Genomic DNA, 27408 nt, shown 5'->3' on the forward strand with positions numbered 1-27408 from the left:
ACGTTGCACTGTGTGCAACCTTCACTACAGCAAGTGCCAACCTCATTTCCTTGTGTTTTAATAAGATGCTAATCTTTTAAAAAATCCAAGTGTGCTCAGCATTCCATTCAAACTTGGCATCGCGTGGAGGCCAGACTCTGCTCCATTGATGGCCATGCTTGAGGCCAAAGGACATTCAATATCTGGCTTTACCTGTATTTCAGCACAGAGCATATTATGCACCATTGGTTGATCCGTCCATGCCTTTGTTACCATTAGACTTGACTATCCCAATGCTCTCCTGACCGGCCTCCAATCTTCCACCCTCCATAAACTTGAGCTCATCCAAAACTCTGCTTCCCGTATCCTAACTCGCACCAAGTCCCGTACACCTATCACCCCTGTGCTCACTGACCTACATTGGCTCCTGATTTAAAAAATTCTTATCCTTGTGTTCAAATCCCTCCATGGCCTCGCCCCATGTTATCTTTGTAACCTCATCCAGGCCTACAACCTTCTGAGATCTCTGCACTCCTCCAATTCTGGCCTGTTGCGCATCCCCAATTTTAATTATTTCACCACTGGCGGCCGTGCCTTCAGCTGCCTAGGCCCTAAGCTCTGGAATTCCCTCCCTAAACCTCTCCGCCTCTCTCTCCTCCTTTAAGACGCTCCTTAAAACCGACCTCTTTGACTTTTGGTCACCTGTCCTAATATCTCCTTATGTGGCTCCGTGTCAAAGTTTGTCTGATAACGCTCCTGTGAAGCGCATTGGGACGTTTTACTGCGTTAAAGGCACTATATAAATGAAAGTTGTTGTTGTTGTTGTAGTAGTAGTCGTAGTAGTAGTAGTAGTAAGGCTGCCGACCCCCCTTTTGAAGCTGTTAACTCCAGGGGAAGGCAGTGAAAATCGACCCAAAAGAATTAGTAGATGTCAGCTTTTTATTATAAATATGTGGCATCGCACACCATATGTAGGAGGATATGTTCTCTCTCTTACCTATATTGCAAGTTCTCTCCTCTTCTGCCTGCCTCTCTCTTCGTTTCTGGTTCTCTCTTGCCTTATCCTTGTTTCTCTCGTTCTCCTATTTTGTACACTTCTTTCTTCTTCTATAGCACTTTCAAACCTTTCATAAATTCTCCATCTTGCAATTCTTTTTAAATTCCTTACTATAGCATCATAGTAGGTGCAGCCTAGGAGGTGTTGTGTCTGTGCCGGCTCTTTGAAAGAGCTATCCAATTAGTCCCATTCCCCTGCTCTTTCCCCATTGTCCTGTAATTTTTTTCCCTTCCAAGTATTTATCCAATTCCCTTTTGAAAGTTACTATTGAATCTGCTTCCACCGCCCTTTCAGGCAGTGCATTCCAGATCATTAAAAAGATGTTTCCTCATGTCACCCCTGGCTCTTTTGCCGATCACCTTAAATCTGTGTCCTCTGGTTACCGACCCTTCTGCCAGTGGAAACAGTTTCTCCTTTTTTACCCTCAAAATCATTCATGATTTTGAACACCTCTATCAAATCTCCACTTAACCTTCTTTGTTCTATGGAGAACAACCCCAGCTTCTCCAGTCTCTCCACATAACTGAAGTCCCTCATCCCTGGTACCATTCTAGTAAATCTCTTCTGCACCCTCTCTAAGGCCTTCACATCCTTCCTAAAGTGTGGTGCCCAGAATTGAACACAACACTCCAGCTGAGGTTTAAGTGTTTTATAAAGATTTGGCATAACTTCCTTGCTTTTGTACTCTATGCTTCTATTAATAAAGCCCAGGATCCCATATGCTTTTTTTTAACAGCCTTCTCAACTTGTCCTGCCACCTTCAAAGATTTGTGTATGTGCATCCCCTTTAAAATTGTACCATTTAGTTTATATTGCCTCTCCTCATTCTTCCTACCAAAATGCATCACTTCACACTGCTCTGTGTTAAATTTCATCTGCCATGTGTCCGCCCATTTCACCAGTCTGTCTGTCCTCCTGAAGTCTGTTACTGTCCTCCACATTGTTTACTGCATTTCCGAGTTTTGTGTCATCTGCAAACTTTGAAATTATACCCTCTATACCCAAGTCCAGGTCATTAATATATATCAAAAAGAGCAGTGGTCCTAATACTGACTCCTGGGGAACACCACTGTATACTTCCCTCCAGTCTGAAAAACAACCGTTCACTACTACTACTCTGCTTTCTGTCCCCTAGACAATTTTGTATCCAAGCTGCCACTGTCCCTTTAATACCATGGGCTTAAATTTTGCTAAATTAAGAATTTTGAAAAATTATTTTGGATTGTTAGAAAACCCGATCACTGCAATCATCACTGTATTATAATCTTACTGATACTGTAAATGGCTCTAATCAGGCCTGCCCCACTCTCTGTATTGTACATTACAGATTTAGTTTCTGGAAAAATGCACTCTCACTCCACCTGAAAGTTTCCCAAATATCCTTATTCCTTTTTATGTTTTGTTAGTTCTGTGCTCCGTGATTTCGATTATTATTTGTATGTGTGCCAAATTAATGACCCTCACTAGTAGCCCCTCTGGCTGGTGTCTTCAGCTCTCTGCACCCCTCTTCCCCAGTTATTCCTTCAGGTTTCAATTATATGGCACTTCCTTTTCCATGAAATGCTACACATTTATACCTTCTATAATTAGGTTTCCTTTTCCAATAGTTAATTCCTGGGAGAGTCCCGCTCCAATCATTCCCACATATTTAATTGCCCCTATGTATTCATTTACGTTTTCCTGCCCTTCCAGTTACTGCTATATATTGATCAGAACAAGTTTTACAAATTAGGGCTCCTGGTGTTACCAGAAACGAGTTTGCAAACAAGGGCGAGAATGGCCAACACTGCCAACCCATCACTGGGCACTGAGGTCATGCACAGGCAGAGGCCCACAAAAAAAATATGGAGAGAAAGGGGCCAGCTCTTCAAATCAAGGTCCAAGAGAGGAGCAACGTTTTTACCTATTTGTTGCGTTATTAATTTTATTTTTGAGCTGTATTTAGTTGAGGAAACAACATGGCCACCTAAAGTCAGGAAGAATTGTTTCAGCAACTTAACTGGTTGATTTAGTGATAGTTGCTGGTTTGTGAATGGTAACTTTGAGGAAAAGTAATTTAATTGGTTGGTTTTACAGTGACTGCTGGTTATTGTCGGGTAGTTTTTTTCTTATCTGTCCAATCAATGGAACTCATTTTTGATCAGCTCAATGAGATGATTATGAAAAAGGTCTCTGTGCTATAAATGTGAAGTATTTAAATGAAAATGACTCTGGAGTGCTGGTCTTGCACATTTTAGAACAGCAGCATCCATTTTAGATAACTTCCTATGTTTTTTAAGTAAAAATATACTGCAGTGTTATGACAAATTATAAAAGGATTGACAAGCTCCTGAAGTTCTGATCCAATCCAGGCAATGCTAGAGAGACAGGAAATCAATGTAGTGATTTTAAAAATGCACCGCTGGTGTTGAAAACAAAATTGGTTACTCGAGCAGGAAGTGGACAATCCAATCTTCGGATCCTTTGGTAAACCTTTCATTGAAAAATGGTATAGAGCGCAGCAATAATAGTACAAGGGCAAAAGACATAGTGAAGTCCAGCAATCCTTGAATGAAGACAGTGTGAATATTAAGTACTAAACCAACCATCGGTAGAACTCACTCCTAATCCTCCCCACCACCCCCCCCTCCCCCAAAACTGTGGCAAGTCGGTGCAGACCATTGTAGGGAAGGGGTTAAAACCCTTGAACATTGTGATTTTAAAACCTGCTAGACTTCGATTCTACACAGGAAAGGGTTAACTGTACCCCTCTTGGACATTTGAATGTCAGTTTAAAACTGCAAAGGCAGCAATGTACAAAAACTTCAACAAGCTTTGTTTTTCAATAACAACTGATCAGAGCAAAAGACAGAAGTCTTCTGGAAGCTTCAAACAACTTTGATTCTCAAAACAATTCAGTTCTCACAACAACATTGATGTACGAAAATAACTCTGATTCTCAAAACTATTCGAGTGGGTAAACAGTGCTGAGACTGGGAAATTCTTTGGAGAAATGCATCTGGATTCATAGAATCATAGAATGGTTACAGCACGGAAGGAGGTCATTTGGCCCATCGAGTCCTAGCCAGCTCTATGCAAGAGCATTCCAGCTAGTCCCACTCCCCCGCCCTTTCCCCGTAGTCCTGGAATTTTTTTCCTTTCAAGTACTTATCCAGTTCCCTTTTGAAGGCCATGATTGAATCTGCCTCCACCACCCCCTCAGGCAGTGCATTCCAGATCCTAACTACTCGCTGTGTAAAAAAGTTTTTCCTCATGTCACCTTTGGTTCTTTTGCCTATCACCTTAAATCTATGCCCTCTGGTTCTTGACCCTTCCGCCAATGGTAACAGTTTCTCTCTATCTACTCTGTCCAGACCTTTCATGATTTTAAATACCTCTATCAAATCTCCTCCTCAACTCTCTCTCTTCCAAGGAGAACAACCCCAGCTTCTCCAGTTTATCCACGTAACTAAAGTCCCTCATCCCTGGAATCATTCCAGTAAATCTCTTCTGCACTCTCTCTAAGGCCTTCACATCTTTCCTAAAGTGCGGGGCCCAGAACTGGACACAATACTCAAGTTGTGGCCAAACCAGTATTTTATAAAGGCTCATCATGACTTCCAAACTTTTGTACTCTATGCCTCTATTTATAAAGCCCAGGATCCCATATGCTTTTTTAACCGCTTTCTCAACCTGCCCTGCCACCTTCAATGATTTGTGCACATATACCCCCAGATCTCTCTGTTCCTGTATCCCTTTTAGAGTTGTGCCCTCTAGTTTATATTGCCTCTCCTTGTTCTTCCTACTAAAATGTATCACCTTGCATTTTCCTGCATTAAATTTCATCTGCCATGTGTCCGCCCATGTACCAGCCTGTCTGTATCCTCTTGAAGTCTATCACTATCCTCCTTACTGTTTACTACCCTTCCAGGTTTTGTGTCATCAGCACATTTTGAAATTGTGCCCTGTACACCTAAGTCCAAGTCATTAATATATATAAGAAACGCAGTGGTCCCAGCACCGACCCCTGGGGAACACCACTGTACACCTTCCTCCAGTCCAAAAAACAACCGTTCACCATTACTCTCTGTTTCCTGTCATTTAGCCAATTCTGTATCCATGTTGCTACTGCCCCCTTTATTCCATAGGCCGCAATCTCGATGATAAGCCTACCATGAGCACTTTATCAAATGCCTTTTGAAAGTCCATATACACCACATCAACTACAATGCCCTCATCTACCCACTCTATTACCTAATCTAAAAACTCTATCAGGTTAGTTAAACATGATTTGCCTTTAACAAATCCATGCTGGCTTTCCCTAATCAATCCACACTCGTCCAAGTGACTGTTAATTCTGGCCCGGATTATCGTTTCCAAAAGTTTCCCCACCACTGAGGTTAAACTGACTGGCCTATAGTTGCTGGGTTTATCCTTACACCCATTTTTGAACAAGGGTGTAACATTTGTAATTCTCCAGTCCTCTGGCACCACCCCCCAAATCTAAGGATGTTTGGAAGATTACGGCCAGTACCTCCACAATTTCCACCCTTACTTCCCTCAGCAACCTAGGATGCATCCCATCCGGACCGGGTGACTTATCTACTTTAAGTACAGCTAGCCTTTCAAGTACCTCTTCTTTATCAATTTTTAGCCAATCCAATATCTCAACTACCTCCTCTTTTACTGAGACTCTGGCAGTATCTTCTTCCTTGGTAAAGACAGATACAAAGTACTCATTTAGTACCTCGGCCATGCCCTCTGCCTCCATGAGTAAATCTCCTTTATGGTCCCTAATCGGCCCCACCCCTCCTCTTATTACCCGTTTACTGTTCACATGCCTGGAGAAGACTTTTAGATTCCCTTTTATGTTGGCCGCCTGTCGATTCTCATACTCTCTCTTTGCCCCTCTTATTTCCTTTCTCACTTCCCCTCTGAACTTTCTATATTCAGCCTGGTTCTCACTTGTGTTATCAACCTGACATCTGTCATATGCCCTTTTTGTCCGTTTCATCTTACTCACTATCTCCTTTGTCATCCAGGGAGCTCTGGCTTTAGTTGACCTACTTTTCTGCCTCTTGGGAATGTACCTAGACTGTACCTGAACCGTCTCCTCTTTAAAAGCCGCCCACTGTTCAATTACAGTTTTGCCTGCCAATCTTTGATTCCAATTTACCCAGGCCAGATCTGTTCTCATCCCATTGAAATTGGCCCTCCTCCAATTGAGTATTTTTACTTTACAGTAGTCCGTGTCCTTTTCCATAGCTATTCTAAACCTTATGATACTATGCTCCCTAAATGTTCTCCCACTGACACTTGCTCTACTTGGCCCACCTCATTCCCTAGAACCAAGTCCAGCAATGCCTCCTTCCTCGTTGGGCCAGAAAAGTACTGGTTAAGAAAGTTATTCACACGGATGAGAAGATACAGTGGGTTCACACGGTTTTTGTGTGGTCCAACTGACCATCCATCATTAATGCAATGATGGGTGAGTGGCCAAAATGGGACTTCTCTTATCTTTGTTCACATCCTAACTGCCAAAAATGATATAAAGATAGGACATTGTAGCAGCTTGAACAGTCAACAACTGGAGAGTCAACATTCTCTGAAGCCTGAAGGAGCTCCGCCTACAGGAAGGATGTCGAAGAAGAAGAGGAAACTTCAAGAGCTACGAAAGAGCCAATCACTCTTCTGCCTTGATGTTGTAACTCTTGGTTTCTTTTAAGGTTTTATGTATCGCTTGATTTGCTTCATGCTTGTGTGAATTATGACATAATTAAATAATCCCTTTGATTAACAAAACTACTGTGTAAGGGTGACTTTCTTTGACTGCTATTGTCCAGGTCCACGAATCACTGGGAGAGCAGCTATTTCCCTACATCACCAGATTCCAAATATAAGAAAATATCCATTCCTCATCTCATTCTCTATGGTATTGTGTCCAAAGCAATGAACTGCAATCAGCATTAGATCACTAAGCAAGCCAGGGCAAGGGGTGTCGAAGGAAGAGGTGCTGGACAGCCGACAGATAAACAGCAAGGATTTTTCTAAAAACTATTACTTTTTCTTGTCTCTTAACTTTCTAAAATAGCCAGTGATTATATTTTATCTGCCAAGGTGTCAGCCTTGGCTCAGTGGGGAGTACTCTTGCTTCTGAATCAGGGTTCAAGTCCCACTTTAGAGGCTTGAGCACATAATCTAGGCTGAAACCAGTGCTGCACTGTCAGAGGTGCATTCTTTTGGATGAGAGGTTAAACCGAGAGCCTGTCTGCCTTCTCAGGTGGACGTAAAAGACCCCATGGCACTATTTGAAGAAGAGCAGAGGAGTTTTCCAAGGTGTCCTGGCCAATATTTATCCCTCAAACCCCCCTCTCACTCACAACTGATCCTGCTGTTGGTCACAAGTATGGCTGTGGATTAGAAAGCCTTGTTCTTCAAGTATGTCTCGACTCTCCACAAAAAGACTCACTACATGTTTTACTTACCTTCATTATTTGTTGGAACTTCAGCCTATTCTAGTTTCTCCTCCTCCTCCCTCCCCCTGAAACAACACTTTTCAATCAACAGCTGCCCTTTAGACATCTTCAGCCAGAAGTGCCGAGTGGATGATCCATCTCAGCCTCCTCCCAATATCCCCACCATCACAGAAGCCAGTCTTCGGCCAATTCGATTGACTCCACGTGATATCAAGAAACGGCTGAGTGCACTGGATACAGCAAAGACTATGGGCCCCGACAACATCCCGGCTGTAGTGCTGAAGACTTGTGCTCCAGAACTAGCTGCACCTCTAGCCAAGCTGTTCCAGTACAGCTACAACACTGGCATCTACCCGACAATGTGGAAAATTGCCCAGGTATGTCCTGTCCACAAAAAGCAGGACAAATCCAATCCGGCCAATTACCGCCCCATCAGTCTACTCTCAATCATCAGCAAAGTGATGGAAGGTGTCGTCGACAGTGCTATCAAGCGGCACTTACTCACCAATAACCTGCTCACCGATGCTCAGTTTGGGTTCCGCCAGGACCACTCGGCTCCAGACTTCATTACAGCCTTGGTCCAAACATGGACAAAAGAGCTGAATTCCAGAGGTGAGGTGAGAGTGACTGCCCTTGACATCAAGGCAGCATTTGACCGAGTGTGGCACCAAGGAGCCCTAGTAAAATTGTAGTCAATGGGATTCAGGGGGCAAACTCTCCAGTGGCTGGAGTCATACCTAGCACAAAGGAAGATGGTAGTGGTTGTTGGAGGCCAATCATCTCAGCCCCAGGGCATTGCTGCAGGAGTTCCTCAGGGCAGTGTCCTAGGCCCAACCATCTTCAGCTGCTTCATCAATGACCTTCCCTCCATCATAAGGTCAGAAATGGGGATGTTCGCTGATGACTGCACAGTGTTCAGTTCCATTCGCAACCCCTCAGATAATGAAGCAGTCCGAGCCTGCATGCAGCAAGACCTGGACAACATCCAGGCTTGGGCTCATAAGTGGCAAGTAACATTCGCGCCAGATAAGTGCCAGGCAATGACCATCTCCAACAAGAGAGAGTCAAACCACCTCCCCTTGACATTCAACGGCATTACCATCGTCGAATCCCCCACCATCAACATCCTGGGGGTCACCATTGACCAGAAACTGAACTGGACCAGCCATATAAATACTGTGGCTACAAGAGCAGGTCAGAGGCTGGGTATTCTGCGGCGAGTGACTCACCACCTGACTCCCCAAAGCCTTTCCACCATCTACAAGGCACAAGTCAGGAGTGTGATGGAATACTCTCCACTTGCCTGGATGAGTGCAGCTCCAACAACACTCAAGAAGCTCGACACCATCCAAGATAAAGCAGCCCGCTTGATTGGCACCCCATCCACCACCCTAAACATTCATTCCCTTCACCACCGGCGCACTGTGACTGCAGTGTGCACCATCCACAGGATGCACTGCAGCAACTTGCCAAGGCTTCTTCGACAGCACCTCCCAAACCCGCGACCTCCAGCACCTAGAAGGACAAGAGCAGCAGGCACATGGGAACAACACCACCTGCACGTTCCCCTCCAAGTCACACACCATCCCGACTTGGAAATATATCGCCGTTCCTTCATCGTCACTGGGTCAAAATCCTGGAACTCCTTACCTAACTGCACTGTGGGAGAACCTTCACCACACGGACTGCAGCGGTTCAAGAAGGCGGCTCACCACCACCTTCTCGAGGGCAATTAGGGATGGGCAATAAATGCCGGCCTTGCCAGCGACGCCCACATCCCATGAACGAATAAAAAAAAAATCTGATGAAAACCTGAAGATTGGGTCTAGTCCCATTCAATTTCTAGGATTAATGTTCTTGCCTTATGACACGCACAAGTGTAACCTCCGGAGCATTTCTGTAAATGAAAAGCGTGGAAAAAGAGAGAGAAAAAGCATCGGCCAGAAATACAGCGAAAAAATTTGGAGGCAAAAAATAAGTAGCAGTTTTGATGGCAGTAATGTGGAGATCTTTGTGTGTTCCAAATCACAACCTTGAGAGCACGACCATTCCAAACTCATGGCTAAAGCCTAAAATTGAACAACTCACATTGGATATTATAAAAACAACAGCCTCGTAGAGTAATCATCTCCCTAGGAGTAAGCCTTTGGTGTAGTGGTAGCATTCCGGTCTGAGTCAGAAGGTGCAGGATATGAACCCCACTCCTGACAGTCCTGGCAAGTGGAGACCGGAGCTCTGGCTCTGGGTTGACATCCAGCGGGATACCTGCGCCCAGTGGGTGGTCCCCCCCTCATCGTTTGGGTTGCAGGAGCTTCTAAAACCCTCCCACCATACAGGACTAACCCCCTTATCGGCTGGTATAAAGATAGTTACGGCCATGGAAGGAGTTTTCACGTCGCGGCCTGTCAGACTGTTAATCAGCCTGCGAATCTTTCCCCTACTTCACACTATTCTCCAAGGGAAGAGTGTGAAGATATGAAAACAAAAACTTCTTCATGGAAAAGAAACAACATAGACAAACCATCCTTAGAAAGTGTTTATGTTGCTACAACCCACAAATGGTCCTTGCTAAAATCAGCAAAGGACCGCTTGTGAGAAAAAATATTGCTTGGAACATATTACACTTCTATAAAAAAGTACTTAATCCAACATTAACATGTGTGTGGGGGGGTGTAGAGCAGTGACTGATTGAGAAGTGCATACAGTCTGTTTCCTAAAAATTCATTATAAAAAGAAGAAAATCTTTATTGAAAGTTGAGGCCCAAATGTTGGATCCTTTTCTTAATCGGTGTGTTCTGGCTTGGCTGAGAAGGGAACTAGTTGTTACTGCATGCCTAGCAGTAAATCATTAATGTATTATAGTAAGTTTGACACATTTAGATTAGCTGGATCAGAATCCAACTTTTGCTGTGGCTGATTGCGACTGCACTCCTCATGTTGGGACCGAGAAACCAAATCAGGAATCCATGTAAGTAAGGTTTCCATTTGCCTGATATGGAATGCACGCACTCTCCCTGAAGGAGCACCCTCCCCTTACCTAAGCACAGAGAACTTGAGCGCAGCTTGGCAAAAGCCAATGTTTGGGTGACCCAAGTGTGCTTAGGGAGACTGAGATTTGAATTGGCTTAAACCATCCACTTTCTAATCACAGAGCACCGGTAATCTTCCCACTGCGTGTCCAGCCAGGACAATTCTTTCCAATAGGGCATTGACTTGCAGGGTTACCTGGACAAGTGGGAAAAATCCCAGTCCCAGTGACAGGCCTAATCCTCCAGGTCCCGTTAATGACCCAGTCTAGCTGATCAATCATCGGCGGTGCCCTGAAGATGCGACAGAGGATCAACTTGCTTCCAATGTCCCGCTGCCAAGCAGGACATCATGGAGGCAACTTGGCCATAAAGGGACCCGGCTTATCTCCTCCATTCCTCGCCACCAAAGGAGAATAGTGTCGAGTTGGTCAAGGTTGATTAAAGTATACAAAACAAAGGATGCTAGTGTGAGATGTTTTGTCAGCAGGGTGGGGGCGGGGGTGATGTTATGCAGTAGTCCATGGGGTAAGGTCATGGACCACTGTTGTTCCTCAGTTACACTGATGACTTGGAATCTGAAACCAGCTTGCAAGATAGTCAAATTTATGGATAATACTAAAATTGGCAGTGCAGTTTAAAAAAACCAAGGACGTAGCTAAGGATTTGCAGAGAGATTTGGATCTTTCTGCAAACGGGCAGATAGTTGGCTGATGAAATTTAACACTGACACATATAAAATGTTGTACATCGGTCAAAATAATGTGTGTCTTAAGTACAAAATGAACAGAATGGAATTAGGACAAGATGACTCAGAAAGCGACCTGGAAGTGACAGGAAACTTCATCTCTGTCAATGTGGCATATAAAGCCAGATCAGTGGAATACAAGTCCAATGAGGTTACACTTTAGGCTTTACAATATGCTGGTAGACCCATGTTTGAAAGACTGTGCTCAGGTCTGGTGGCTATGCTGTAAAAGGAGAGGTCCAAACCTTGGAGTGGTGCAGAGAGAAACAACGAAAATAATTCTGAATGTAGGGTGCGTGGATGGTCAGTGAGAAAAGACTAAAAAAAGTCGATTTATACAGGAAATGCTCAGAGCAACCTTGATGTGGAGATGCCGGTGATGGACTGGGGTTGACAATTGTAAACAATTTTACAACACCAAGTTATAGTCCAGCAATTTTATTTTAAATTCACAAGCTTTCGGAGACTTCCTCCTTCCTCAGGTAAATGTTTCAGGAGCTCCTTGAAGCCTACGCATTTATACATATAGAACAATACATGGTGTTTACAGACTGCCCCTGCAACTGCCCGTTGCCAAGGCAATCACCGTGTTCAGACAGAGAGGTGTCACCTGCAGAACCCCTGAATACACATTCAACAAAAAAACAAACAGGGAAAAAAAAACAGAGAAAAAAAAACAGAGAGAGGCAGAAACATCCGGAAGGCAGAGAGAGCCAGCAAATGACCCATTATATTAAAAACAGATAACATTTGTTCGCTGGTGGGGTAACGTGTAGCGTGACATGAACCCAAGATCCCGGTTGAGGCCGTCCTCATGGGTGCGGAACTTGGCTATCAATTTCTGCTCGACGATTTTGCGTTGTCGTGTGTCTCGAAGGCCGCCTTGGAGTACGCTTACCCGAAGGTCGGTGGATGAATGTCCATGACTGCTGAAGTGTTCCCCGACTGGGAGGGAACCCTCCTGTTTGGCGATTGTTGCGCGGTGTCCGTTCATCCGTTGTCGCAGCGTCTGCATGGTCTCGCCAATGTACCATGCTCTGGGGCATCCTTTCCTGCAACGTATGAGGTACACAACGTTGGCCGAGTCACAGGAGTATGAACCATGCACCTGGTGGGTGGTGTCCTCTCGTGTGATGGTGGTATCTGTGTCGATGATCTGGCATGTCTTGCAGAGGTTACCGTGGCAGGGTTGTGTGGCGTCGTGGACGCTGTTCTCTTGAAAGCTAGGTAGTTTGCTGCGAACGATGGTCTGTTTGAGGTTGGGTGGCTGTTTAAAGGCGAGTAGTGGAGGTGTGGGGATGGCCATAGCGAGGTGTTTGTCCTCATTGATGACATGTTGAAGGCTGCGGAGAACATGGCGTACTCCAAGGCGGCCTTCGAGACACACGACAACGCAAAATCGTCGAGCAGAAATTGATAGCCAAGTTCCGCACCCATGAGGACGGCCTCAACCGGGATCTTGGGTTCATGTCACGCTACACGTTACCCCACCAGCGAACAAATGTTATCTGTTTTTAATATAATGGGTCATTTGCTGGCTCTCTCTGCCTTCCGGATGTTTCTGCCTCTCTCTGTTTTTTTTTCTCTGTTTTTTTTTCCCTGTTTGTTTTTTTGTTGAATGTGTATTCGGGGGTTCTGCAGGTGACACCTCTCTGTCTGAACAACGGTGATTGCCTTGGCAACGGGCAGTTGCAGGGGCAGTCTGTAAACACCATGTATTGTTCTATATGTATAAATGCGTAGGCTTCAAGGAGCTCCTGAAACATTTACCTGAGGAAGGAGGAAGTCTCAGAGCAACCTTGCTCAAGTGTAAGCACTTAGGAATGGTAAATACTGAATATCGCTTTAAAATAAGGAAGGACAATCAGACCAGGGTTCACAAATACAATGCGGTCTCCACTACACTGGGGAGACCAAACGCAGATTGGGTGATCACTTTGCTGAACACTCCACTCAGTCCGCAAGTGTGACCCTGACCTGCCGGTTGCTTGCAATTTTCTTTCTCCGTCCCACACCCACTCTGACCTCTCTGTCCTCGGCCTCTTACACTGTTCCAATGAAGCTCAACTGAAGGAACAGCACCTCATCTTTCGAGTAGGCACTTTACAACCTTCCGGACTCAAAATTGATTTCACTAACTTCAGATCATAACCACTGCTCCCATTTTTTCAGACAGCAGGTGTTGGTAATGGTTCTGATGTTGCCATTTACAGCTCCTCTGGACCCATCTTTTGTTTCTTTACTTGTCCCATTCCCACCCTCCTTGCCTTGCACCATCATCCCTTTTGTCATTTAATCACACCTGCCCTCCACCCTATCAGAGACCTTCCCTTTTGTTCTTTCCTCCCCTTTCTCTCTCCCTTTCCCTGGCTCTGTACTTGCTTAAAAACTGTTTAATCTTCAACTTTTTCCAGTTCTGACCTGAAACGTTAACTCTGTTGCTTTCTCCACAAATGCTGCCTGACTTGCTGAGTATTTCCATCATTTTCTGTTTCTATTTCACAAATACAAACAAGTGAAAAATAAACTTAGAACAGATAGCAGAAGGAACCTCTTTTCACAGAGGGTGGTAAGTATCTGGAATAGCATGTTGAGCAGGGTAGCAGAGACACATGCGTTAGGCTGTTAAAAACACAGATGGATGTTAGGCTGGGATCAGCCTCAGGAGGCAGGATGGTCTTTTCTTATCCTTGGAGTTTCCTGTGTTCTTATTCAACAACCAACAAGTTTGAGCCCTTATTTGGTGGATATCAGATATAAGAACATAAGAACATAAGAAATAGGAGCAGGAGTAGGCCAATCGGCCCCTCGAGCCTGCTCCGCCATTCAATAAGATCATGGCTGATCTGATCCTAACCTCAAATCTAAATTCATGTCCAATTTCCTGCCCGCTCCCTGTAACCCCTAATTCCCTTTACTTCTAGGAAACTGTCTATTTCTGTTTTAAATTTATTTAATGATGTAGCTTCCACAGCTTCCTGGGGCAGCAAATTCCACAGACCTACTACCCTCTGAGTGAAGAAGTTTCTCCTCATCTCAGTTTTGAAAGAGCAGCCCCTTATTCTAAGATTATGCCCCCTAGTTCTAGTTTCACCCATCCTTGGGAACATCCTTACTGCATCCACCCGATCAAGCCCCTTCACAATCTTATATGTTTCAATAAGATCGCCTCTCATTCTTCTGAACTCCAATGAGTAGAGTCCCAATCTACTCAACCTCTCCTCATATGTCCGCCACCTCATCCCCGGGATTAACCGAGTGAACCTTCTTTGTACTGCCTCGAGAGCAAGTATGTCTTTTCTTAAGTATGGTGATTGGCACGAGCCACTATAAAATGTGAAAGATTATTGGCACCATCCTTCTGGCTATAACATGGCCACAAACAGTGGTTTCGTTAGCTGGAGGTGAAGCAATGGCTTGTCTCTCTCTGTAACTCAATGAAGATGGCGCCTGAAACCTGGATATGTGCCTGCATCATGACCACGCAGGGCAGCTGGCAATGTGCCAACTGCCTAGATATCCAAGTCCAATGCCTTGTTGCAGGCTTCTTCATCAGTTTGGTCCTGGAGCTCATGTGGGACAAAGGAAGCATTTCTGTTGCATGGCAAGGATTCACGAAGGAGATCTGTCTGGATGTCTGATACACCACATGCTTAACACCCATTGCTTTCATTGAAAAGAGATGAAAAAGATGGGTGCACCTTATCCCCCCTTCTCAGCAAACTTGAGCTCATCCAAAACTCTGCTGCCCGTATCCTAACTCGCACCAAGTCCCGTTCATCCATCACCCCTGTGCTCGCTGACCTACATTGGCTCCCGGTCCGGGAATGCCTCAATTTTAAAATTCCCAACCTTGTTTTCAAATCCCACCATGTCCTCGCCCCTCCCTATCTCTGTAACCTGCTCCAGCCCTACAACCGTCCGAGATCTCTGCGTTCCTCCAATCCGGCTTCTTGCTCATCCCCGATTTCCTTCGTCCCTCCATTGGCGGCCGTGCTTTCAGCTGCCTAGGCCCTAAGCTCTGGAATTCCCTCCCTAAGCCTTTCCACCTCTCCTCCTTTAAGAAGTTCCTTAAAACCTACCTCTTTGACCAAGGTTTTGGTCACCTTTCTTAATATCTCGTAATGTGGCTCAGTGTCAAATTTTGTTTGATAATCGCTCCTGTGAAACGCCTTGGGGTGTTTTACTACGTTAAAGGCGCTATATAAATGCAAGTTGTTGTTGTTGCTGTTGGTCCTGAAGAATTGTACCCAAGCTATTTCATACCATGAAATTGGGACAGATGGCCCTTGATTCTACCAAACAAATCGTTGAGATACCTTCATAAGCTGGGCAAAAATATTACAGCATGACTCACTCGGTAGTCATTGCTGAAATGGCAAGTGGAGTGTACACGTGGAGAGAGTAAACCAGATTGGCAAGATGTAACGAGTGGAGTGCCACAGGGATCAGTGCTTGGGCCTCAACTATTTACAATCTATATCAATTACTTGGATGAAGGGACCGAATGTATGGTTGCTAAATTTGCTGATGACACAAAGGTAGGTAGGAAAGTAAGTTGTGAAGAGGACATAAGGAGCCTGCAAAGGGATATAGATAGGTTAAGTGAGTGGGCAAAAATTTGGCAGATGGAGTATAATGTGGGAAAATGTAAACTTGTCCACTTTGGCAGGAGGAATAGAAAAGCAGTATATTATTTAAATGGAGAGAGATTGCAGAACTCTGAGGTATACATGGATCTGGGTGTCCTAGTACATGTATCCCAAAAAGTTAGTATGCAGGTACAGCAAGTGATTAGGAAGGCAAATAGAATGTTGTCATTTATTGCAAGGGGAATGAAATATAAAAGTAGAGATGTTTTGCTACAGTTGTACAGGGCATTGGTGAGACCACATCCAGAATACTGTGTGCAGTTTTGGTCTTATTTGGTCTTATTTAAGAAAGGACATAATTGCTTTAGAGGCAGTTCAGAGAAGGTTCACTCGACTGATTCCTGGGATGAGGGGGTTATCTTATGAGGAAAGGTTGGACAAGTTGGGCCTGTATACACTGGAGTTGAGAAGGATGAGAGGCGATCTTATTGAAACATGTAAGATCCTGAGGAGACTTGAAGGGGTAGATGCTGAGAGGATGTTTCCCCTTGTGGGAGAGACTAGAACTAGGGGCCACAGTTTAAAAATAAAGGATCTCTCATTTAAGACGGAGATGAGGAGAAATCTTTTCTCTCAGATGGTCGTGAGTCTGTGGAACTCCCTTCCCCAGAGAGCAGTGGAGGCAGGGTCATTGAATATTTTTAAGGCTGAGTTAGATAGATTCCTGATTAACAAGGGAGTCAAAGGTTATAGTAGGTAGACAGGAAAGTAGGGTTGAGGTCACAATCAGATCAGCCATGATCTTATCAAATGGCAGAGCAGGCTCGAGGGGCCGAATGGCCTACTCCTGCTCTTAATTCGTATGTTTGTATGTATGTAGGTCCCCAGGCAAGCTTGCCAGCAACACCATTGGCTATGAAAAGAGGCACTGCAATTCTTTCCAAAATGCCTGGAACAGACACTCTAAGACTATCCCTTAGTCTTAGAGTGTCTGTTAGAGATTGCCGGAGTAGAGTTAAGAGAGAAATCAGGAGGGCAAAAAGGGGATATGAGATTGCTTTGGCAGATCAGGCAAAGGTGAATCCAAAGAGCTTCTACAAATACATAAAGGGCAAAAGGGTAACTAGGGAGAGAGTAGGGCCTCTTAAGGATCTTAAGGATCAACAAGGTCATCTGTGTGCGGAACCACAAGAAATGGGTGAGATCCTGAATGAATATTTCACATCGGTATTTACGGTTGAGAAAGGCATGGATGTTAGGGAACTTGGGGAAATAAATAGTGATGTCTTGAGGAGTGTACATATTACAGAGAGGGAGGTGCTGGAAGTCTTAACGCGCATCAAGGTAGATAAATCTCCGGGACCTGATGAAATGTATCCCAGGACGTTATGGGAGGTTAGGGAGGAAATTGCGGGTCCCCTAGCAGAGATATTTGAATCATCGACAGCTACAGGTGAGGTGCCTGAAGATTGGAGGGTAGCAAATGTTGTGCCTTTGTTTAAGAAGGGCGGCAGGGAAAAGCCTGGGAACTACAGACCAGTGAGCCTGACATCTGTAGTGGGTAAGTTGTTAGAGGGTATTCTGAGGGACAGGATCTACAGGCATTTGGAGAGGCAGGGACTAATTAGGAACAGTCAGCATGGTTTTGTGAGAGGAAAATCATGTCTCACGAATTTGATTGAGTTTTTTGAAGGGGTAACCAAGAAGATAGATGAGGGCTGTGCAGTAGACGTGGTCTACATGGACTTCAGCAAAGCATTTGACAAGGTACCGCATGGTAGGTTGTTACATAAGGTTAAATCTCATGGGATCCAAGGTGAGGTAGCCAATTGGATACAAAATTGGCTTGACGACAGAAGACAGAGGGTGGTTGTAGAGGGTTGTTTTTCAAACTGGATGCCTGTGTCCAGCGGTGTGCCTCAGGGATCGGTGCTGGGTCCGCTGTTATTTGTTATTTATATTAATGATTTGGATGAGAATTTAGGAGGCATGGTTAGTAAGTTTGCAGATGACACCAAGATTGGTGGCATTGTGGACAGTGAAGAAGGTTATCTGGGATTGCAACGGGATCTTGATCAATTGGGCCAGTGGGCCGATGAATGGCAGATGGAGTTTAATTTAGATAAATGTGAGGTGATGCATTTTGGTCGATCGAATCGGGCCAGGACCTACTCCGTTAATGGTAGGGCGTTGGGGAGAGTTATAGAACAAAGAGATCTAGGAGTACAGATTCATAGCTCCTTGAAAGTGGAGTCACAGGTGGATAGGGTGGTGAAGAAGGCATTCGGCATGCTTGGTTTCATTGGTCAGAACATTGAATGCAGGAGTTGGGATGTCTTGTTGAAGTTGTACAGGGCATTGGTGAGGCCACACTTGGAGTACTGTGTACAGTTCTGGTCACCCTATTATAGAAAGGATATTATTAAACTAGAAAGAGTGCAGAAAAGATTTACTAGGATGCTACCGGGACGTGATGGTTTGACTTACAGGGAGAGGTTAGACAGACTGGGACTTTTTTCCCTGGAGAGTAGGAGGTTAAGGGGTGATCTTATAGAAGTCTATAAAATAATGAGGGGCATAGATAAGGTCGATAGTCAAAATCTTTTCCCAAAGGTAGGGGAGTCTATAACGAGGGGGCATAGATTTAAGGTGAGAGGGGAGAGATACAAAAGGGTCCAGAGGGGCAATTTTTTCACTCAAAGGGTGGTGAGTGTCTGGAACGAGCTGCCAGAGGCAGTAGTCGAGGCGGGTACAATTTTGTCTTTTAAAAAGCATTTGGACAGTTACATGGGTAAGATGGGTATAGAGGGATATGGGCCAAGTGCAGGCAATTGGGACTAGCTTAGTGGTATAAACTGGGCGACATGGACATGTTGGGCCGAAGGGCCTGTTTCCATGTTGTAACTTCTATGATTCTATGATTCTATGCCATTGTATTTAACGCCAGGCTTTAAACTAAATAGAGGGGGGGAGGGTTCAGATGGGGCGAAGTTTAGATTGATAAAGAGCAAAGACAAGGAAGTAGTACAGGAAAGTGATGGGGGTAATGATAAACAGAGTGTGTCAGGAAGGGATAGAGCGCACAAACATAAGAGTGCACGAGCAAATGGGGCCAGGGTAGGAAAGAATGGTAAAAAGACAAAATTAAAGGTTCTTTATCTGAATGCACGCAGCATTCATAAAAAGAGAGATGAATTGACGGTACAAATAGAAACAAATGGGTATGATCTTGCGACCATCACAGAGACGTGGTTGCAAGGTGACCAAGGTTGGGAGCTAAATATTCAGGGTTATTTAACATTTCGGAAGGATAGGAAAAAAGGTAAAGGTGGTGGGGTAGCTCTGTTAATAAAGGATGAAATTGGTATCATAGTGAGAAATGATCTTGGCTCAGAAGATCAAGATGTCGAATCAATTTGGGTGGAGATAAGAAATCGCAAGGGAAAGAAATCACTGGTGGGAGTAGTATATCGGTCCCCTAACAGTTTTTTTTATTCGTTCATGGGATGTGGGCGTCGCTGGCGAGGTCAGCATTTATTGCCCATCCCTAATTGCCCTTGAGAAGGTGGTGGTGAGCCGCCTTCTTGAACCGCTGCAGTCTGTGGGGTGAAGGTTCTTCCACAGTGCTGTTAGGAAGGGAGTTCCAGGATTTTGACCCAGCGACGATGAAGGAACGGCGATATATTTCCAAGTCAGGATGGTGTGTGACTTGGAGGGGAACATGCAGGTGGTGTTGTTCCCATGTGCCTGCTGCCCTTGTCCTTCTAGGTGGTAGAGGTCGCGGGTTTGGGAGGTGCTGTCGAAGAAGTCTTGGCGAGTTGCTGCAGTGCATCCTGTGGATGGTACACACTGCAGCCACAGTGCGCCGGTGGTGGAGGGATTGAATATTTAGGGTGGTGGATGGAGTGCCAATCAAGCGGGCTGCTTTGTCCTGGATGGTGTCGAGCTTCTTGAGTGTTGTTGGAGCTGCACTCATCCAGGCAATTGGAAAGTATTCCATCACACTCCTGACTTGTGCCTTGTAGATGGTGGAAAGGCTTTGGGGAGTCAGGAGGTGAGTCACTCACCGCAAAATACCCAGCCTCTGACCTGCTCTCGTAGCCACAGTATTTATATGGCTGGTCCAGTTAAATTTCTGGTCAATGGTGACCCCCAGGATGCTGATGGTGGGGGTTTCGGTGATGGTAATGCCGCTGAATGTCAAGGGGAGGTGGTTAGACACTCTCTTGTTGGAGATGGTCATTGCCTGGCACTTGTCTGGCACGAATGTTACTTGCCACTTATCAGCCCAAGCCTGGATGTTGTCCAGGTCTTGCTGCTTGCGGGCACGGACTGCTTCATTATCTGAGGGGTATCATGGATGATTTTAACTTTCACATAGATTGGACAAATCAAATTGGCAAAAGTAGCCCTGAGGAGGAGTTCATAGAGTGTATTCGGGACTGTTTCTTAGACCAATACGTCGGGGAACCAAATAGGGAACAGGCCATTTTGGAACTGGTAATGGGTAATGAAACTGGATTAATTAATGATCTCAAAGTAAATGATCCCTTGGGAAGCAGTGATCATAACATGATAGAATTTCACATCCAGTTTGAGAGCAAGGTTCTTGGGTCTGAAACTACTGTATTAAACTTAAATAAGGGCAATTATAAAGGAATGAGGGCGGAATTGGCTAAAGTGGTCTGGGTAAACAGATTAGATGGTATGATGGTGGATAAGCAGTGGCAAACATTTAAAAAGATATTTTATGACTTGCAACAAAAATATATCCCTGTGAGGAGGAAAGACTCCACAAAAAGGGTGAACCAACCATGGCTAACTAAGGAAGTCAAGGATGGTATCAGGTTAAAAGAAAAAGCATACAACATGGCAAAGATTACTGGTAATCCTGAAGATTGGGAAAACTTTAAAAAACAGCAAAGGATGACTAAAAGAATAATAAAGAGGGAGAAAATAAATTATGAGAGTAAACTAGCAAGAAATAAAAAAACTGACAGTAAAAGCTTCTACAAGTATATAAAAAGGAAGAGGGTAGCTCAAGTAAACATTGGCCCCTTAGAGGATGAGACTGGGAAAATAATAATAGAAAACAAGGAAATGGCAGAGGAATTGAACAGATATTTTGTATCTGTCTTCACAATAGAAGACACTAATAACATACCAATAATAGGGGAGGGAGGAACTAAAAACAATCACTATCACTAGAGAAAAAGTACTAGGTAGACTAATGGGTCTAAAGGCTGACAAGTCCCCTGGACCTGATGGCTTGCATCCGAGGGTCTTAAAGGAAGTGGCTACAGAGATAGTGGATGCATTGGTTGTCATCTTCCAGAATTCACTAGATTCTGGAAAGGTCCCAGCGGATTGGAAAACCGCAAACGTAACACCCCTATTCAAGAAGGGAGTGAGACAGAAAGCAGGTAACTATAGACCAGTTAGCCTAACATCTGTCATTGGGAAAATGTTAGAATCCATTATTAAGGAAATAGTAGCAGGACATTTGGAGACTCATAATACAATCAAGGAGAGTCAACATGGTTTTATGAAGGGGAAATCGTGTCTGACAAATTTATTAGAGTTCTTTGAGGAAGTAACGGGCAGGGTGGATAAAGGGGAACCAATGAATGCAGTATATTTGGATTTCCAAAAGGCATTCGATAAGGTGCCACATAAAAGATTACTGCACAAGATAAGAGCTCATGGTGTTGGGTTTTCTGACTATATATACGGTACCTTCCATGGAATCCCACACTCACCTGACGAAGGAGAAAGCCTCCAAAAGCTTGTGATTTTCAAATAAAACTGTTGGACTATAACCTGGTGTTGTAAGATTCCTTACATTTGTCCATCACCGGCATCTCCACATCAGGTGTAGTATATTGGCATGGATAGAGGATTGGCTAACTAACAGAAAACAAAGAGTCGGGATTAAAGGGTCACTTTCAAAATGGTAATCTGTAACTAGTGGGGTGCCGCAGGGCTCAGTGCTGGGGCCTCAACTATTTACAATATATATCAATGACTTGGATGAAGGAACAGAGTGTCTTGTGGCCAAATTTTCTGATGATACAAAGATAGGTGGAAAAGCAAGTTGCAATGAGGACACAAAGTGTCTGCAAAGGGATATTGACAGGTTAAGCGAATGGGCAAAAATTTTGCAGGTGGAAAGTAATGTGGGAAAATGTGAAGTCATCCACTTTGGGAAGAAAAATAAAAAAGCAAAATATTATTTGAATGGAGAAATACTACAAAATGCTGCGGTACAGAGGGATCTGGGTGTCCTCGTACATGAAACATAAAAAGTCAACATACAGGTGCAGCAGGTAATCCGGAAAGCAAACGGAATATTGGTCCTTATTTCTAGGGGGATGGACTATAAAAGCAGGGAAGTCATGTTACAACTGTACAGGGTGCTGGTGAGACCACACCTGGAGTACTGCGTACAGCTCTGGTGCCCTTATTTAAGGAAGGACATACTTGCATTGGAGGCAGTTCAGAGAAGGTTCACTAGGTTGATTCTGGGTATGGAAGGGTTGTCTCATGAGGAAAGATTGAACAGGTTGGGTCTATACTCACTGGAGTTTAGAAGAATGAGAGGAGATCTTATTGAAGCATATAAGATTCTGAGGGGACTCAATAGGGTAGATGGGGGAATCTAAAACTAGGGGGCACAGTCTCAGAATAAGGGGTCGCCCATTTAAGGCGGAAATGAGGATGAATATCTTCTCCCAGAGGGTCGTGAATCTTTGGAATTCTTTACCCCAAAAAGCTGTGGAGGCTGAGTCATTGAATACATTCAAGGCTGAGTTAGACAAATTTTTGATCAGCAAGGGAGTCAAAGGATATGGGGAAAGAGTGGGAAAGTGGAGTTGAGGTAAAAATCAGATCAGCCATGATCTCATTAAATGGCGGAGCAGGCTCGAGGGGCTGAATGGCCTACTCCTGCTCCTATCTCTTATGGTCTTATGGTCCATCCAACACACCACTGATGAAGACATTGAATGGGATGGGTGACAGTGAACAACTTTGCTCTACTCTTCTTGAGTCTTTTGTCCACCTTTACAAGGCTCTGATTGCCTCCAGTTTCTTTACGAGGGCTGCACGATGCACAAGGTTGAAAGCCTTATGGAAATTGATGAAAGCAATACAAGTACATTTCGTCTGAGCTTTCTGACATTACGCAATCTTGTGTAAAAGGCTAACCTGCCCCTTACACTCTTCACAAGAACATCATTCCTTTCTTATTGTACCTCAGGCCTCCAATGCATCTGACATAACTGCTGGAATGGCCTAAGGACCCTCCTTCAGGGCCACTGACATCAGTGAGATTTCGTTGCATATTTTGGTCTCATTAGAGTCATAGAATCATACAGCCTATAAAGAGGCCATTCGGCCCATCATGCCTGTGCCGGCTCGTTGGAAGAGCTATCCAATTAGTCCCGCTCCCCTGCTCTTACCCCATGGCCCTGCAAATTTCTCCTTTTCGAGTACATATCCAGTTCCTTTTTGAAAGTTATTATTGAATCTGCTTCCATCACCCTCAGGCAGTGCTTTCCAGCTCATAACTTGCTGCAGAAAAAAAATTCTCCTCATCTCCACCCCCCACTGGCTTTTTTGCCAATTATCTTAAAGATTAAATTAGGATTCCTTCTTCTTATGGATCGAAATAACAACTGTGCTCTGGAACACTGATGAGATACGTGCTTCAAACAGATCCTGTACTCCAGCTTCTGAAGAATAGCTCCAAGGTGAGTTATCAGTCCGTGGCACTCATGTCGAAGACTATTACCAGCCATGCCTGTGCTCTCCCATTACTAAGACCATACAGTGAGGAATCCACTTCCTCCCTGCGGACTGGTTCATTAACATCTCCGATTTGTACATCACACTCTACAAGCTTTTCCACCCTTGGGTCGCTACAATGGCCTGTTGGTTGGGGTTCAGGCAGGGGTACCCATTACTAGATGCAATGCTGCACTCTGGTAATCTGCTCAATTATACCTTGGACGAATGGAAACACTTCAGGAAATGTCTGTCAGAGTACAATGGGCTGGTGGTGAGTAATATTCTCAGTTAGTGCATCCAACACAATGGCACCCATTGGGGTCGATTTTGACTTTGTGCAATAGTGTAAAGTGGGTGGTAGTGAGTCCTCAGCCCGTTTTACATCTCACCCGATTTTTAGGTGGAAATATAATTGGGGAGAGATGTTAAACGGGCTGCCGACTCACTATCACCCGTTTTACACTATCGCACAAAGTCAAAACCTACCTCATCTACCTTAATTATGAGGCAGCTAAATTCCCAAAATGAATGTACAAAACGCTTGAATTGCACTAATGTTAAAGATTAGAAGTTTGAACAAAATGACATCATCCATGGCACTATTTTGAAAAAGGGACAGCATGGACTGCATCCTTTAAATACGGAAATTGATGCTCACAAACTATAGCCAATATAGTTTATATATATTTATCAGCTATCTCCCAATGTATTGGTTAACTGTTTCCCGCTGTGTTGGTTAACTGGCTCCCTGTATGTTGCTAAACCAGCTCCCAATGTGTTAGTTAACTGGCTCCCTGTAGAAGGCTAACTGTCTCCCGTGTGTTGGTTAATTGGCTCCCCGTGTGTTGGTTAATTGGCTCCCCGTGTGTTGGTTAATTGGCTCCCCGTGTGTTGGTTAATTCGCTCCCCGTGTGTTGGTTAATTCGCTCCCTGTATGTCGGTTAATTGGCTCCCCGTGTATCGGTTAACTGGCTCCCCGTGTATCGGTTAACTGGCTCCCCGTGTATCGGTTAACTGGCTCCCCGTGTATCGGTTAACTGGCTCCCCGTGTATCGGTTAACTGGCTCCCCGTGTATCGGTTAATTGGCTCCCCGTGTATCGGTTAACTGGCTCCCCGTGTATCGGTTAACTGGCTACCCGTGTATCAGTTCTTTAATGCGGTTGATGCGGTTTTACTTACTGCAGAGACAATGAGTTCTCCACTCAAATTCTGAATTTCAGCTTTGACTTTGCTGCAGATCTTGAGCTGGTGAGAGTAAAGTTTGATCTGCTCCAGGTACGCCAACAAGTCTTGTTTACAAGATAGATCTTGGCACTGAAAATACAAGAACAGCAAAGGTTGTCACTATTGTAGTAAAACAAACATAATATAATTCCAAGAGCAAGATAAAATTCCATTATTCCTATTCAACTAAATGAAACCTTTGTGTTTATCCCTGAAAAACAATTGGTATTATTTCATATTGTTAAACTATAAGGCAGTTTCCAATTATTAAATTCAAGCTGTCCAAAAGACCGCTTTGAAATACTGGGTATAGACACACATTTTCCATCTCACAAACTATTACTCCATACACATCAGAGAATGCTATAAACAAATATTGTACGTTCGGCAGTATTATCTTTATAAAGAGAATGACTATACAGTGTAACCTGGAGTTTCACTGAAATGGAGGGTATCCATGGCTCATCATGGGAATAGGCAGAAAATTGGGGATCCATCTGAATGAGGAGCAGAGGGGAGAGAGAGAGTGGAGGGAACTGATCACCTGTTAAGGGGAGAGAAAGATAGAAAGAGAGAGAGAGGAGTGCACTGATTACATGTTGAGGGGGAGTGAGAAAGAGAGATAGAGAGTGAGAGAGGGGACCACAGTGATCAGGTGTGAACAGTGAGAGAGGGGACCACAGTGATCAGGTGTGAACAGTGAGAGAGGGGACCACAGTGATCAGGTGTGAACAGTGAGAGAGGGGACCACAGTGATCAGGTGTGAACAGTGAGAGAGGGGACCACAGTGATCAGGAATTGTATACAGTGAGAGAGGGGACCACAGTGATCAGGTGTTGTGAACAGTGAGAGATGGGACCACAGTGATCAGGTGTTGTGAACAGTGAGAGAGGGGACCACAGTGATCAGGTGTGAACAGTGAGAGAGGGGACCACAGTGATCAGGTGTGAACAGTGAGAGAGGGGACCACAGTGATCAGGTGTGAACAGTGAGAGAGGGGACCACAGTGATCGGGTGTGAACAGTGAGAGAGGGGACCACAGTGATCAGGTGTGAACAGTGAGAGAGGGGACCACAGTGATCAGGTGTGAACAGTGAGAGAGGGGACCACAGTGATCAGGAATTGTGAACAGTGAGAGAGGGGACCACAGTGATCAGGTGTGAACAGTGAGAGAGGGGACCACAGTGATCAGGTGTTGTGAACAGTGAGAGATGGGACCACAGTGATCAGGAATTGTGTACAGTGAGAGAGGGGACCACAGTGATCAGGTGTGAACAGTGAGAGAGGGGACCACAGTGATCAGGTGTGAACAGTGAGAGATGGGACCACAGTGATCAGGTGTTGTGAACAGTGAGAGATGGGACCACAGTGATCAGGTGTTGTGAACAGTGAGAGAGGGGACTACAGTGATCAGGTGTTGTGAACAGTGAGAGAGGGGACCACAGTGATCAGGTGTGAACAGTGAGAGAGGGGACCACAGTGATCAGGTGTTGTGAACAGTGAGAGAGGGGACCACAGTGATCAGGTGTTGTGAACAGTGAGAGAGGGGACCACAGTGATCAGGTGTGAACAATGAGAGAGGGGACCACAGTGATCAGGTGTTGTGAACAGTGAAAGAGGGGACCACAGTGATCAGGTGTGAACAATGAGAGAGGGGACCACAGTGATCAGGTGTTGTGAACAGTGAGAGAGGGGACCACAGTGATCAGGTGTTGTGAACAGTGAAAGAGGGGACCACAGTGATCAGGTGTGAACAGTGAGAGAGGGGACCACAGTGATCAGGTGTGAACAGTGAGAGATGGGAGCACAGTGATCCGGTGTTGTGAACAGTGAGAGAGGGGACTACAGTGATCAGGTGTGAACAATGAGAGAGGGGACCACAGTGATCAGGTGTTGTGAACAGTGAGAGAGGGGACCACAGTGATCAGGTGTTGTGAACAGTGAGAGAGGGGACCACAGTGATCAGGTGTGAACAGTGAGAGAGGGGACCACAGTGATCAGGTGTTGTGAACAGTGAGAGAGGGGACCACAGTGATCAGGTGTTGTGAACAGTGAGAGAGGGGACCACAGTGATCAGGTGTGAACAGTGAGAGAGGGGACCACAGTGATCAGGTGTTGTGAACAGTGAGAGAGGGGACCACAGTGATCAGGTGTTGTGAACAGTGAGAGAGGGGACCACAGTGATCAGGTGTGAACAGTGAGAGAGGGGACCACAGTGATCAGGTGTTGTGAACAGTGAGAGAGGGGACCACAGTGATCAGGTGTTGTGAACAGTGAGAGAGGGGACCACAGTGATCAGGTGTGAACAGTGAGAGAGGGTACCACAGTGATCAGGTGTGAACAGTGAGAGAGGGGACCACAGTGATCAGGTGTTGTGAACAATGAGAGAGGGGACCACAGTGATCAGGTGTTGTGAACAGTGAGAGAGGGGACCACAGTGATCAGGTGTTGTGAACAGTGAGAGAGGGGACCACAGTGATCAGGTGTTGTGAACAATGAGAGAGGGGACCACAGTGATCAGGTGTGAACAGTGAGAGA

The 27408-nt window shown here is 44.9% G+C and overlaps 1 protein-coding gene across 1 annotated transcript in view; it reads right to left on the reverse strand.

The window, feature by feature from the left end:
* The window catches only part of LOC137340214 (catenin alpha-3-like), a 1497032-nt gene that overhangs the window by 15789 nt on the left and 1453835 nt on the right, over positions 1 to 27408 (reverse strand). The window contains exon 17 of the mRNA XM_068002618.1: positions 24826 to 24960. Within this exon, the coding sequence (XP_067858719.1) occupies positions 24826 to 24960 (135 nt within the window). The remainder of the gene's footprint in view (positions 1 to 24825; positions 24961 to 27408) is intronic.

The sequence above is a fragment of the Heptranchias perlo genome, chromosome 21 (assembly GCF_035084215.1).
Source record: "Heptranchias perlo isolate sHepPer1 chromosome 21, sHepPer1.hap1, whole genome shotgun sequence".
Classification (NCBI taxonomy): Eukaryota; Metazoa; Chordata; class Chondrichthyes; order Hexanchiformes; family Hexanchidae; genus Heptranchias; species Heptranchias perlo.